The sequence below is a fragment of the Lagopus muta genome, chromosome 1 (genome assembly GCF_023343835.1).
Source record: "Lagopus muta isolate bLagMut1 chromosome 1, bLagMut1 primary, whole genome shotgun sequence".
In the NCBI taxonomy this organism is placed as follows: domain Eukaryota; kingdom Metazoa; phylum Chordata; class Aves; order Galliformes; family Phasianidae; genus Lagopus; species Lagopus muta.
Window position 1 is genome coordinate 186,787,777 of NC_064433.1, and position 14,525 is coordinate 186,802,301.

The following is a 14,525-nucleotide window of genomic DNA, read 5'->3' on the forward strand; positions in this document are numbered from 1 at the left end:
AACTATCTTCCAAACAACTTCTGTAATGATCTAATGATCTCTCCATACATTCTACAAGATTTACTGGTATCTACAGCACAGAGTTGTAATATTTTCTTCCTCCTGGATCTATCTTTCAGATTGCATTCTGAAAAGCACACAAAAGTTATCCTCTTCCAAAGGCTTTACTGGCTTTGACAGCTATCACATTAAATATTTCACAGCATGAGAGCTATTAATGTGAATTAAAACATGGAAGAGATTCAGGAAGACAAATGGTCCCTTGCTTTCCCTAAGCAAAATTAACCAAGTTATCCAAAATCTGCTCCTGCAGATCTGAAAGGACAGAACAACATTCAGCTTCACCAGGGAATCTTTTCACTGCTTCCTTTTTAGGATTTTCTTCCTCACTATTTTCATGAATTAATCCCTGCTACAATACATTGCTGTAAGAGTAAATATCCTGTTCTGTCCTGTCCTTTCTGTCACACCAGAGACAGCAGACTGTTATCCTCTTCAACTTTTCAGCAGTCTTATAATACAGACATGAAAACATTTAGTCATCCCTTTTATTTTTTAATTAAACAACCTTAATCTATCCTAAATAAATCGTTTTCAGTCAACTCAGATCACACTCTGTAGTTTCTCTCTCTGTTCCAAGTTCTTACTGGAGTGCGATAACCAAAAAGAACCAAAAAAAAGCAGTGCCAACACCTTAAGTCTAAAGTTCAACAAAAAGACAAATTTATACACCTCCCACGTGCTAATCCTGTTCATACATCCTGTGACAGTGTTTCCTTTTATTATGGGAATGGGACACTGTTGACTTACACTCACTGGAAATCTGCAACAATTACAGTTGGAATTTTCATTCCCCACAGACACTTGCATACAAGCATATTACCTCCACCTTGCCAGAACTGACCAGCTTTTTATTTGTTCAGATCACATATCCATTTTGCATCCATCTCCATTCCAAGTCTGTTCTTCAAAGTAAATGCACTCCCACCCAACAGCTTTATGTACACAGCTACACACCTTGTGCACAGAGGCTCCGGCTCTGGTTTCCTTGGGGAGTGTACACCATCAATCTCTGCAAGGATATTCTAACCCCAGTACTGATTAAACTCAGAAAAAAGAATATGAACTGATTTCTGCTGATGTTTTTTAAATAAATCGATTTCAACTTATCCATTGTGTCGTTTTTGTTGGTGTGTATTTAAAACAAACAAAAAAACAAACAAAAAACAAAAAACCATGATATTTTCTTCTGAGAATCAAATTAATGGACCCCAAACCACCCAGCCCTGTAATTTAATTCCTCTGCTATAACCAGAGAGACAAAGAAATTAAGTGTTCCTGATGATTGCTCAACAGGATATCCGTCACCCCTGGCACAGTGAGACTAATTTTAGAAGAGAAAGTGGCTTGGAACTCGTTCAACTGTCAATGTTGCATTGTCAGGTCAGGAAGGAATTCACCAAATATTTCTGGGCTCTGGTCAGTTCTCACTCAGCTTCCAGGTTTTCTGTTCAAACTGGTTCGTTATCAAGACATAAACAGGAGACAGAGAGCTTCCTCCATAATCACACAGCATTTATACCTTTGCCCAGCTTTTGTTTCATCAGCATTCATACAGACAGGTGTCCAACTTCAACTCTGCTAGCTTTTCAACCAACTTCTAAACTTTTCAGAGGTTGCTGGGCTATAATGCTGGAAGCAGGACAATATACAACGAGAAGCCTGCTGATGCATGGGTGGTAGATGAAAGGAGGAATGCTTTTTAGAAACTCTCAAATTAATAGCTTTCCCCTATCCGCAGACTGTTCTTGGTCAATATCTGAAAGTAATTTGTAAGTAAGGGAATTAAAAAAAACAAGCTGCAATTTCTAGAGTTTTGCAATTATCTGGGGATCATATGGCTTGAAGAATCACTGATGGCTGCAAGCCATTGAAAATTCCAAGGCAAAGGGTTGTTGTCAAAGGTTACTTTAACAAGCAATTGTCCAACCAGAGATATAAAACAGCAATTGTGGGGAGCCTGGTATTTAAAAAAGAAACTTTGAGAAGGTAAATAATTTATTACATGCATCTTGCAAACCGGGAGAAAAACAGTTATAAAAGCAGTGTATAATCAAGTCACTACTGAGTGTTTTAAGAAAGGAATACAGCTGATAATGTGTGAAAAAAATAATGTGAATCAGTTGTAGCCCCATGCACATCAAACATTTGGTATTATTTAAGACTATAAAAATCTCCACTTCCTATTCTCCAGTATTTTCATCAGAAGAAAAAGTTGTCTTCCCTGCAGTAAGCTCAGTGAGAGCTTGTAATAAAGCAGTATTTCAGCAGTTTCCATACTATAGATGGGTCTCCAGGGTGTTAATTACAAAATGAGAAGAAACTCCTTAAGTAATCAGTGAAATCTCCAGAAGATTTAAAGCATTTAACTCAGCATTTCCATTTTTAGCCCAATTATGTTCATAGCCATGAGCTTTTAATGCCATAGAAGCACTCCATTCAACTCAGAAGTCTTGAGTCAGGAATATACTCAAGTTTTCATAAGAATACTGAAAATCAAGTCAGCTACTTAATCTTTAAAAACATAAACAGACATATGAGCAACATACCTGAAAAAGAACATGAACAGAGCAGATGTGATGCAGAACAAAAGGACCTACAAGAAGGAGAAAGAGTGTTATTGCATCAACCATCACGCTTCTCCTTTATGTTCTGGATCGCGAAGATTTTACAACTGCTCCTATAAAAGTTACACTTGATTTACATGCTTCAACAGCACAAATGAAAGCTTGTCTGAACACCCCAAAAAGGATTCCCTTGCTTGTAATGGACTTTGGGTCAGTCCTGTGAAAGTCAGAAAAAAAAAACACAGAAATACAGGATAGGGTGGTGGGATGGCAGACACAGCAAAGGAATTAAATAATAAATAGGAAAATAAATAAATAAAGGTAATAATAATTAAAACAACACTAGAATAAAAATAAATAAGAATAAATAAGAGAGCAGAATGGAAATTTAAACATTGCACTTTTCTCCATCTTTAACCCAGGGAGGAAAAAACAAAGACAAAGTCAAAATGGTGCTTTCTGCCAATTTAGATGAAGAGATGTCTGGATCACAGGCAAGGGAGTGGAGAGACCTCAGTGCCAGCAGTATGGAAGATGACAGAGGACGAAGCCTTACAGCAGCATCGTTGTTCTCCTTGATACAGCAACAGCTGCTGTGTCTCGACTGTAGAACTGCTTGTACACGCAGCATCGTCAGCAACAATCATATAATGCTTTAAATCCATAACCAGCCTTAATCCATATTTTTGCCAGACAGCTTGAGAGTGAGAAAATACCGTTTTGTGCAAATATATTGGCCTACGTTCATACCAGCAGTTATGAGAAAAATAACTTGCAGACAACTCACAAGAATTTTAGAAAACACTTGCACTTATTTTCAAGGGTTCAAGAGGTTTTGAGCAAGAAAAGATATGGACAGTGTAAGTGGGAAAAAAAGGGGAATGTTGGCATTACATATTGGAAGGCTACAAACAGATGTAGAAGAGTAGATCAGGACGCTGCATGTAGATACAGATCAGAAAGCTTGAATAGGCAGAGTTGATAGTGAGCTACAGAGGACAAAAGTCCTACAATGAGACAATTTCTGTTCTCAATGCTCTCTCATATATGACTTCAAATTATGTCAGACAAGATATTGTAACACTGTGTGTTATTCCTTTTCCTTCCCCAGTGCTATCACATTTCATAATTCTGCATCACAAAAGCCTACATCTGAAATCACTCTATATGAAAGCATTTGGGTGAAGTGAGGACAGTGAAATATTTCCAACTACAGGCACCCTTCTCATCTTTTTTTGTATCATCTGCACAATTCCTGAGGTTGCAGCGCCAGGTTGTCAGCCAGGCAACATCTAATATTCATAGCAATACTAGAATAAATTATTTGAAACATCAAGTTTATAAATATCTAGATAAAATGATAAAAAACTCAATTTTGCCAACAAATATATTAAAACCATTGTAACTTTCTTATTTGACAGATGTTTTCAGTAAAGGAGGAAGTGTAATTCATCTGCACCTGAATGCACCTATGTGGCAGTTGCATATGTTCATTAAGAAATTGGGCACAGAGCTGCTCAAACACAATACAGAAGAAAACTCAAAGTTAGCAGTTCATTATTCAGCTACAAAGGAATTTTAACTGAGGTCCGCTGAAAGGTTTTGCATCCCTTTTCATTAATGATCCTAACGACAGAATAGAGATTATGTTACAAATTAACAAAATCCTTTAGGTCTTCACATAATGTGATTGAATTGTCCAAAGTCAACAAGATGAAATTCAATTAAAATAAATACAAAGTACTTGGCAGGAAAAATCACATATAGACACATCTACTCAAAAAATATAGAAAAGTAGAAACAACTACATAGACAATACAAGAGTATAACAAACTCCACAGATGCTGCAGAAAACCCTATGAAATAGAATTATGGACTCGTTTAGAATCAGAGGAGGTAAGATGTAGCAATATACTTCACTAATAACCTGGTGTTATTAAAAACTCGCAGTTTAATTTTGGGCACTATTGTTAAAGGAAAGTGTAGGCAAAACAAGACAGCGTACACAGTGTAGGAGACAGTGAAAGTAACAGGCATGCAAGGCGTGAATGTTGGAAAAATCAACAGCTGCTTGCTGAAACTAAACACAGAGGTAACTGATGACAAATAGAACTATTTTCAAATATACACAAAGTCAAAATCACATACTGATAAACATATCATTGGCCATTGCTATAGAAGGAGAAGTGAAATAAACTACAGTGAGGACAACGTAGGTTGGATGTTAGGAAGAGCTTCCTTCACTGGGCAGTGGTTCACTGCAACAAGTCACCCGCAAGCTTGTGGAACCTCCCTTATCAGAGAGGTTTAGAAGCAGTAGAAGCAAACATCTCTTAGCAATGCTCTGGGAGTAGCTGACACCATTGCTAAAGAGCTGCTTCCAGCCCAGTCTCTACACAACACTCAAGGACAGTAAAATATACAGCTAAACCATGTAGATTCTTCTACATAAAAAGCATGGTTCTACATGTAAAGTCCAGCCCTTGTCTGCTTATTGCATCTCCAACATACAGAAAGTCAATGGTCGCTGTATTCCAAAATTAAGCTGCTTTCAAAATAAGCCTTCTGCTTTTCCAAATAAACTTTTCCATGTTCTATAAAATTTCTAGGCTGCATCCTCAGTATCTACAACATTCAATGGCTGTTTTAAATATGAAGAATAACTACACTAAAAATGAGAAAAAACGCTGAGGCCTACAGAAATATAATTCTAAATACTGAGTGAATTGAGCCTCAAAATAGTAGCTAGCAAGCAGGAAGTGTAGTTTGGGATTTTCTTGCAAATCCGTCACTTTTTGATTCATGATACAAGGTCAACAAATTGTGCTAAGGAACACACAGACCTTGAAACGTTCCAGCTGCAGTAACAGCTACAAGGAGCAGACAACCTAAATGTTTCTAATGAGAGTCATCCACCCTGAATATTTTAACAAGTTCGGAGAAACGCACAGAAGGTACAAAAAAATTCCCTATGCCAGGTTAGCAGATTTGTCGTGTAAGGTGAGTGCTGTAATTTCATGCTGTAGTTCATTCTATTGCACTTTGCTGTATTATACCGATCACTGCATTATACTAAACCTTAATAAAAAAGGAAAGCTCCTGACAAAATTTCACAGGCATTTCAGGCTTATGCAGTCTGGAGTAGAGAAAGCTGAGGAGAGACCTCACTGTGGCTTTCCAATACTTAAAGGGAGCTTATAAACAGGAAGGAATTAACTTATCACATGGATACATATTGATAGGACAAGGGGAAATAGTTTAAAGCCAAAAGAGGAAAGATTTAGATTGGATATAAACAAGTTCTTTATTCAGACAGCAGAGAGGCCCTGGCACAGCTGCCCAGAGAGCTGTGGTGCCCCATCCCTGGAGGTGCTCAAGGCCAGGTTGGATGGGCCCTGGGCAGCCTGAGCTGGTGTGGGCAACCAGACCATGGCAGGGGTTGGAACTGGATAGTCTGAAAGGTCCCTTCCAACCCAAACCATTCTATGATTCTATTCTTTGATTTTTTTCTCATTTTCATGGGTGACAAAGCCTTTTTTTTTTTTTTTTTTTTTTTTTTCTTCCAGGAAAGCACAGTCCTCACATAAGCAGCATCATGAAGCAATGTTAAACAGTTTCCAGCTGTCCCTGATGCACAAAGTAGGAGCAGGTCAGGGAGTCAGGGACTGCTGATTTACCTGGAAGTTTTGGGGTCAGCAGGTGATAGCAGTAAGGTTGCTCTGACTGCTGGGGTATGAACTGACTTGGAAGCATTAGCTGAGCATTTTTGGGGCTGCAATATGCTGTTTCTCAATATCTGAACATACCCCCTTGTAGATGACACTCATTTTCTTATAACCACAGTGATGTTTATAGTCAGATTTTCTGGGCTACAAAAGTCTCTAACCGGAGGCTGCTGATTGTCCCACACAGTCAGAAGAACAGTGGAACCTAAGTTTGTTTTAAAGTACCCCAAATGTTGTAATTAAAAAGGAAAAGCACTGAAGATATATGTAATCTATATAAAGGGGACACACTAGGGATACTAGCTGCCTGTGGTATTTAGAGTGTCAACACTGGATAGTGTTAAATCCATTTCACAGAGGCTTCGAGGGTGTCTGGACCACTAGCACATCAACACCTGACTTCAAGGCTATTCCTGAGATGTGAAAACCATCACCTTCCTGATGAAGCACTTAGCAATCCATGTGAGAGCTAAAGCTATGGACAAAAAAAGGTTACTGCTTGCAGTTCTTGAAGGCTGCACACTGGAGAAAGAAAGAACACCAGGCTGCAGTCTGTGTGAGGACAAATTAATTGGTAAATACCATGGGAAACTTAAAACTCAGATGATATTTGACTTGAAAGTCAATAAAGCCAAGTCTCTCCAGTAATTGTTACTTGAGTCAACCTCTTCCAAAATTTACAAAGAAAATGTGGTCTCAGACTTTTACCCTTGAAATACATGATCCAGAAGAAAAAGTCATTTCACATATTGCTTTAATCCTGAATAAAGCCACCCTGCTATCTACCCACAGAAAAGCCTCTTGCTTTCTCTGCTGATAGAGCTTACAAGCACTTTTTCAACCTCTGTGTACCTAGATGAGTAGTGGTAGGAAGATAGTGCTTTAGATTTGTGATTAGTCGATCCATTCTCCAGATTTGCCTCTAATTCAGACACAAGGAACAATTCTTGGTTCCCAAATGCCATTCTGCTTCTTTCCCATGCGCATCTTTTGCCTACCCTCCCTCCTCCCCCCTCAGAAAAAAGTCAACTACCTAGATTTAGACATAAATCCAAAAGCTGCACAACAGCACTGTAACTATAATGTGGTGTAAACTGAGAAAATTGCCAGCTATTGGCTGTAGTTCCAAAACTTTATTTCAGGATGTTATTGCTCCAATAAAAATGCTTTCTGTGACTCTTACTGGTAAGAATCTATCTTAATGAAGTTCACTTTTAATAGAAATGATTATAAAAAAACCAAATATTTTCAAACAATGGAAAATATGTGGGTTAATGTAACAGCCTTATACCCCAATGGCCTTATACCTAAGATCATGGAAAAAGGGTGAGCAGACTATCTCTATTCTACCTGCACGTAATATGCTGTTTACATAACAGCAATCTTCTCAATTAACTGTTTTCATAAAATTAATATTGTGGGTTTGTTGTTGGTTTTTTTTTCCCCAATAATAAAATACCTAGTTAAAAAACATAAAATTTTCTATAATTTTATGGTAATTACAGGGGATGGAAATCACAGAAACTCTCTGGGTAATCAGACAAAGATACTACAAGTCATATGAAAAGAGCTGATGTGAAAATAGCTGTCAAGTTTCATTATCCTCAGCCACCTGCAATCTGATGTGATGACTAGTTCTACTAACAGGAGTCACTGCTTTCTATTACTATTTCATGCCCCAGGCAAGAAATTATTGTAGTTCATGATCATGTCGCAGAATGAGTCACTGTTAGCTTACAACAGTTATTATGGGTGACAGCTACATCCTTTCATGCATAGGACTTTGGCCCTAAAACCATGAGCTGCTAATGATATCAGCCATATCTCTGCTGTTCACTGCTATAAACTGCACTTCCACCCAGACACGGTAGAAGAAGGCTGCAGCAGACACTTGCTACTTGATTGTATCAGTAGTGGATTTAGCAAGTGATTTTCCCGAGTACTGCACCAGCTTTCATATGTTCTCTATCTCTCCATCACAGTCGTAGATTTGCTGTTCTCCTTGAGTGCAAATCATAGAAGCTGTCCAGCTTTTACACCATCCCATGTCTACTTTCCTTACCTCTCGAATCACAGAATCATAGAATGGCCTGGATTGAAAAGGACCACAATGATCATCTGGTTTCAACCCCCCTGCTATGTACAGGGCTGCCAACCACCAGACCAAGCTACCCAGAGCCACATCCAGCCGGGCCTTGAATGCCTCCAGGGATGGGGCATCCACAGCCTCCTTGGGCATCTTGAGCTTCTTGTCTTCTGGGGCTAGAACAGCAGATTTTCCTGAGAAAAATGTTAGTGCTTCTAACAAGGCAGCAACAAAGAGCACTTTGATGTACAGAACACACAGCTCACAATAGAATCAAGCACATCTGTGTCTGAAAGCTTTTGGCTTACTCAAGAGCTGCAGCACCACCACAACAGCCTGGATGAACAAAGACTGCTCCTCAATGCAATAGCTTGACCCTTGAAATCTGCCAAATTGCAGACCAGCGAGATGCCAACTTCTTCTCCTGTTAGTAAGATTAATTAACCAAACATGATTAGACTATTTTGTGCACAGTGAGATTCACTGAGATTTAGAGATTCACTGGCCAGTGCTAACCATATGGGGGCTAGACTAGATGATCTCTCCAGAGGTCCCTTCTAATCCCAATGATTTCGTGAATCTGCAATCATCTGAGTGTGTGATTACAATGGTGTTCTGTGGTCTCAGTATTCATAAAAATGGTATTACTGTGTCCCTAAAAACAATGCACTAAAAATACTAAAACATGCATCTGTGCACACCTCAGCACAAGTTTCTGAAATCCACTGATTTTTAAACTTCACTGTGCTGAACAGAATGCATCTTCTATGCCTGTCAAACAGCTCAATAACACTGTCGAAAATAAAGAGAAGGATGAAGGGAAGGATAAAGGAAAAATGAACTCCAAAATCCTGCAGAAGGCCTGGCTGTATTGCAAACTTTGAGATTCCTGCCTCACAATCCCTCGTGCCTTTCCCAATAGAGCCTTCTACATCACATCTTTAAGAACGAACCAGCTCACTTAGATAGGATGAGGTGGTTCCAACAACCAACATCTGTATTTAGTCACAACCTCCTTGATTTGCAACACAACGCAGGGACTGGAGACACCAGCAAGGAACACAAGGCACTGTGAGTTCCTGCAGAACAAACAGCTTTGGAACAATTGATGCTGTCAGTTCAGGATTAAACAAGTTGCGTGATTCTCACAGAACAACTTCATTATGAGAGTTTCAAAAGTATAAAGATGTTTTAGGTTGAAAATATTGTTTGCTTTTGTATAAAAGCATGACAATTTATGGAAAATGGTGGTCATCTTTCATGAAGCTCAAATTTCCACTGATTCCAGAAGATGTATGCCCAGTGATCTGCACCTTGGACCCTAAAATTGAGCCGCCTCTCCATGGACATTTCAAGTTGTGCAATGTTTTTACCTTCTGTCCGTGGTAAATCCTGTTAAATTGTAACATTTATAACAACTCTACAGAAATCCAGTGTCCTTCTTACAGAGAGGCTGGCAGCCCGTGGCTTGGACAGGTACATTCTGCTGAGAAAAAACTGTCTGGAGGGCTGGGACCAAAGGGTGGTGGTGAATGGAGTTACGTCCTGCTGGCCACCGGTCATGAGTGGTTTTCCCTAGGGGTCAGTACTGGGGCTTCTCTTCAATATCTTTAGTGATGACTTGGATGAGGGCATCGAGTGCACCCTCAGTAAGTTTGAAGATGACACCAAGTTGGGAGGAAGTGTCAGAACAGGATGTATAGCTGGACTGCAGTGAATGGGATGAGGTTCAACAAGATCAAGTGCCAGGTCCTGCACTTCAGCCACAACAACCCCAGGCAATGCTACAGGCTTGTGGCTGAGTGGCTGTAAGACTGTAGGGGAGAAACAGAGCTGGGTGCTGGTTGACAGTTGGTTGATCATGAGCCAGTGTGTCCAGGTGACCAAGAAGGCCAGTGGCATCCTGGCTTGTATCAGAAACAGTGCAGCCAGCAGGAGCAGAGAGGTGATCAGCCCTCTGTACTCAGCTCTGGTGAGGCCGAACCTCGAGTACTGTGACCAGCTTTGGGCCCCTCACTACAAGAAAGACATTGAGGCACTGGAACAAGTCCAGAGGAGAGTAAAACTGTGAGAGGTCTGGAGCACAAGTCCTGCAGGGAATGGCTGAGGGAACCGGGATGGTTCAGTCTGGGGAAGAGGAGGCTCAGGGGGCACCTTATCACCCTCTACAGCTCCCTGAAAGGAGGTTGCGGTGAGGTGCGTGTCAGCCTCTTCTCCCACATAACAGTGATAAGATGAGAAGGAATGGCCTGAAGTTGCACCAGGAGAGGTTCAGGTTGGACGTTAGGAAAGATTTCTTCTCCAAAAGAGTGGTCAGGTGCTGGAATGTGCTGCACAGGGAGGTGGTGGAGTCACTGTCCATGGAGGTGTTCAAGAAATGTTTAGATGTTGTGCTAAGGGACATGGTTTACTGGGGAAATATTTGTGGTAGGTGGACAGTTGGACTGGGTGGTCTTGGAGGTTTTTTTGAACCTTGGTGATTCCATGATTCTCTGTATTTGAAATCCACTGCATTTGGGGAAAATGTCATGAGCTTTCCAAGTGCTGGTGAGATCTTTTGTCGTAATCTGTCATCCACATAATTAGTTTTCTACTCTAAATGAGATAACTCCTGAAGCAATACAACATTTCTACCACTTCAAAACTGACGGGCTTTACGAAAACACATGAAACAATTTGTCAGATCTGTATTGGGCATTTTGCCAGTTCTGCTACACCTACTCCACTAACACCACATGAGCGTTTCTGCCAGCAAGCCTTAAGCAATCTCTGAACAGATAAAATCAAAGGGAAGAGTAATAAATGTTATTAAACAAGAGATTGTGTAGATGCGAGATAAAGCACTGATGAATGATCACAGCTGAATGATACAATTGCAAAACGCAGATCATCACTGCGCCAAGATGGGGAGCACCTGCTGGAGTCAGAACAGCATGGTAGAAAATTAAACCCTAAGACTTTCTACTTCATAAATTCCTTATATGCACATGTAGTTGGGCACTCCAGCAACACTTCATTTCTCTTCTCACAAAGCACTTGTCATGCCTCTCTCCATTTTAAATAATATCTTAACCATTGCAAACAAAGTGGCAGCACGCTGTAACGGAGCAACGAAATAGCCTTTCTTAATCCTCTTTTCAGAAAGCCACTGCGGTGTGAGAACGCATGTGAGAGACTAAAGTCCAAAAATGTAACATTATATTCTGAAAGTTCTCTTCTGAAAGCAATTGGTCCATCAAAAACTAACCATGCATGGGGCTCTGTGGGCAGCCGAGTGGTGCATCTTGGCTTCTAAAATGTAAGCCCTGAGTTATCAGTCACGATCAGCATAAAATGGTATCTGTTTATCTAGTGTTTCTTTCTAAATCAATGATAAATTCATACAAATGACAGAAAAACACCCAACTGCTTGGAATAGTAAAACGTAAAAAACCTAGATATACTTTCTGCTTATTATGACAGTAATACATAGTCTAGAATAGTGCTAAGGAAGTGGAATTCAATCAAGTAAACATTGGAGTAAAAGTTAGTGCACAACCAATTTCAAAAGCCAATTTGCAATCCCAAACATAAACCAGACCTTGCAAGTGCTTGATTTCATTACTGCTTTCCACAGACACAAATACTCCCAGAAACATCCAAAGAGTGAGTAACCTTTATAGACTGTGTGGTCTACACAATTCTGTTTCCATTCAAAGGAACTGAAAAAAATAATGTAGAAATGCTTTCATGTTTCTATAATTAAGGTTGTTTTTGTGTTGGGTTGTTTTAGCATGTCAGTCATGCTTTTTCTACAGGGATTTAGCAGCTATTTCACCTTTCTCAGCTTACAGCACTTTCTTTGGGTACAAGATAACTTTTCAGGGTATTTACAACCACAGAGTAAATATAAGTGAATATAATAAAATGTACAATTGTATCAAACCACTGAGCTTACCTAATTCTCATTCAGTTCTCCAATCTAACTTGTACACTAATGGAAACTTTTTGTCCTGGTTTGATTATCATTCACATGAGTTATTTAATATTCTTGCCTCATTTTTCTTTTCATTTAGCATCAATTGTTTTCTTATCAATGTGATTTCAACTACAGTATCGTTGAACATTCCACATTAGAAGGGACCCACAAGGATTGCCGAGCTCAGCTCTAAATTTCCTGTACTTCAAACAGTTGATTCTGGACAACCACAGCATTTGTCCAGTGCTGTTTCCATCACTGTCAAGTTACCTAATCATGTTCTTAACCTTACTTCCACCAATGCTCAACTTCTCCAGGGAATAATACTCTCAAAAACTGAAGGATGAAACTTTGCTTCACACAAAATCTGATCCTGGCAGTTTTCTTCCATTAGCTGCAGTGACCCTCATTTCTTAATTCCAGAATCTAAATTTATTTTCCTCTTTCTGACCATGTTATCAGTCTGGCTGAGACTACATTCATAAGCATTCACTCTAGCAATTAATAGACTCACAGAAAATATTCCTATGCTTTTGAGTTTCATTTCCTATCCCTACATAACTATAATATAAGAATCATCTGCTTTCAATCAAATTCAACCAAGCTATGCTTCTTAAAGAGAATTATATTCCTGCAAGATTCACTGCAAGTTGCATCTGGGGAGTGGAGAGGCCAAAACGAGCATCCGTGATGCAGGAAGAGCTTTCTGCCTTCACGTGGAAGTCATCTCCTCCCCCTGGTCTGCTGTTTTACAGTAGGATTGCTGAAAATTGTAACAGTCAACATAAATATTTTATACATGTAGCCTTGACTTGTGGAAAAAAAAACAGACAAAATTACTTCAAGTCAAATAACACTCTAGATAACTTCCAGTGCTTGTGAATGCAACCTCAAACCTCCCCTCACACACACTCAGTACACTTCAAATGATAAGAAAAAGACACTTCAGCATTTGTTCTACACACACTCCAACTTCATCCCATATTTTTTTAGGAACAGCTTTAAAATATATAAACTACAAAGAGTAAACTTTTCCAATTTCTTTTTAATGCACCACATTCAAGCAAATTCTTCCAAAATAGCCATAATGGGCCCATGGAACTGAATTTGAGGCCTTGAAATTCTCATATGCTATGTAGGGCTTTTTTGTTGTTGTTGTAAACATTCATTCACCTCAGAAATATAAACAACTTGCCAAATTTCTATCCGTTTCAATTTTCAGATACTTACATGCATAGTATAAACACAAAAATGTATTTAACACAGAGTCCAGGAAGAAGCAGTGTCAAGGTATACTGATAACAAATTCAAGTGTTTTATATTACATCAGTGAATTGTACTTAACCAGATTTAGAATTTACACCTTAAACCTAGTTCTAAGTTCTAGGATTGTGTCACTGTGACAGTACTACAAACTAAGGAGTTCTTCACGATGGTTACATGTTTTGGTTCATGGATTCCTTTCCGACAACGCCAACTACTGTAGGCATCACTCCTGTTTGGGGGCACTTTTCTGGATGATTGCTGCCATATGCCTTCTACTAGAACAGAGATGCATACAAAAATGAACACATCTATTTTCCACCCCAAAGACTCCACCCCAAGTTCCTTCCAGTACCTGAAAGGGCCTAGGGGAAAACTGGGAAGAGACTTTTCAGAAGAGCATGTAGTGACAGGACGAGGAGAAATACTTTTAAAATGAAAGAGGGTAGATTTAGACTAGATATTAGGAAGAAATTCTTTACTTTGAGGGTGGTGAGACACTGGAACAGGTTGCCCAGTGAGGTTGTGGATGCCTCCTCCCTGGAAGCATTCAAGGCAGGCTGGATGGCAAGATGCGAGCATCCTGGTCTAGAGGGAGGCGCTCCTGCCTATAGCAGGGGGCTGGAACTACGTGATCTTAAAGGTCCCTTCCAACCCAAACCAATCTGATTCTGTGACTCAGTGATGACTGCACAGGGTCAGGAAGAGGCTGCTGGGCTTTTGCCCTACTGAACCAAAGTGAAGCACACCGCTGTAACAAAACCACAGCCCATGACACACCGTGGCCTCCAGCACAATTTGTGCTTCCTCCCCATGCAACTTTGAGGAATGAAAGTGAGGAGCAAGTGGCTGTGAGTTATTCAAAA

The 14,525-nt window shown here is 39.8% G+C and overlaps 1 protein-coding gene across 2 annotated transcripts in view; it reads right to left on the reverse strand.

The window, feature by feature from the left end:
- Positions 1 to 14,525, reverse strand: part of TMEM135 (transmembrane protein 135) — a 165,961-nt gene that overhangs the window by 55,752 nt on the left and 95,684 nt on the right. For both annotated transcript variants that reach the window (XM_048940199.1, XM_048940206.1), the window contains one exon: positions 2,610 to 2,656. In XM_048940199.1, the coding sequence (XP_048796156.1) occupies positions 2,610 to 2,656 (47 nt within the window). The remainder of the gene's footprint in view (positions 1 to 2,609; positions 2,657 to 14,525) is intronic.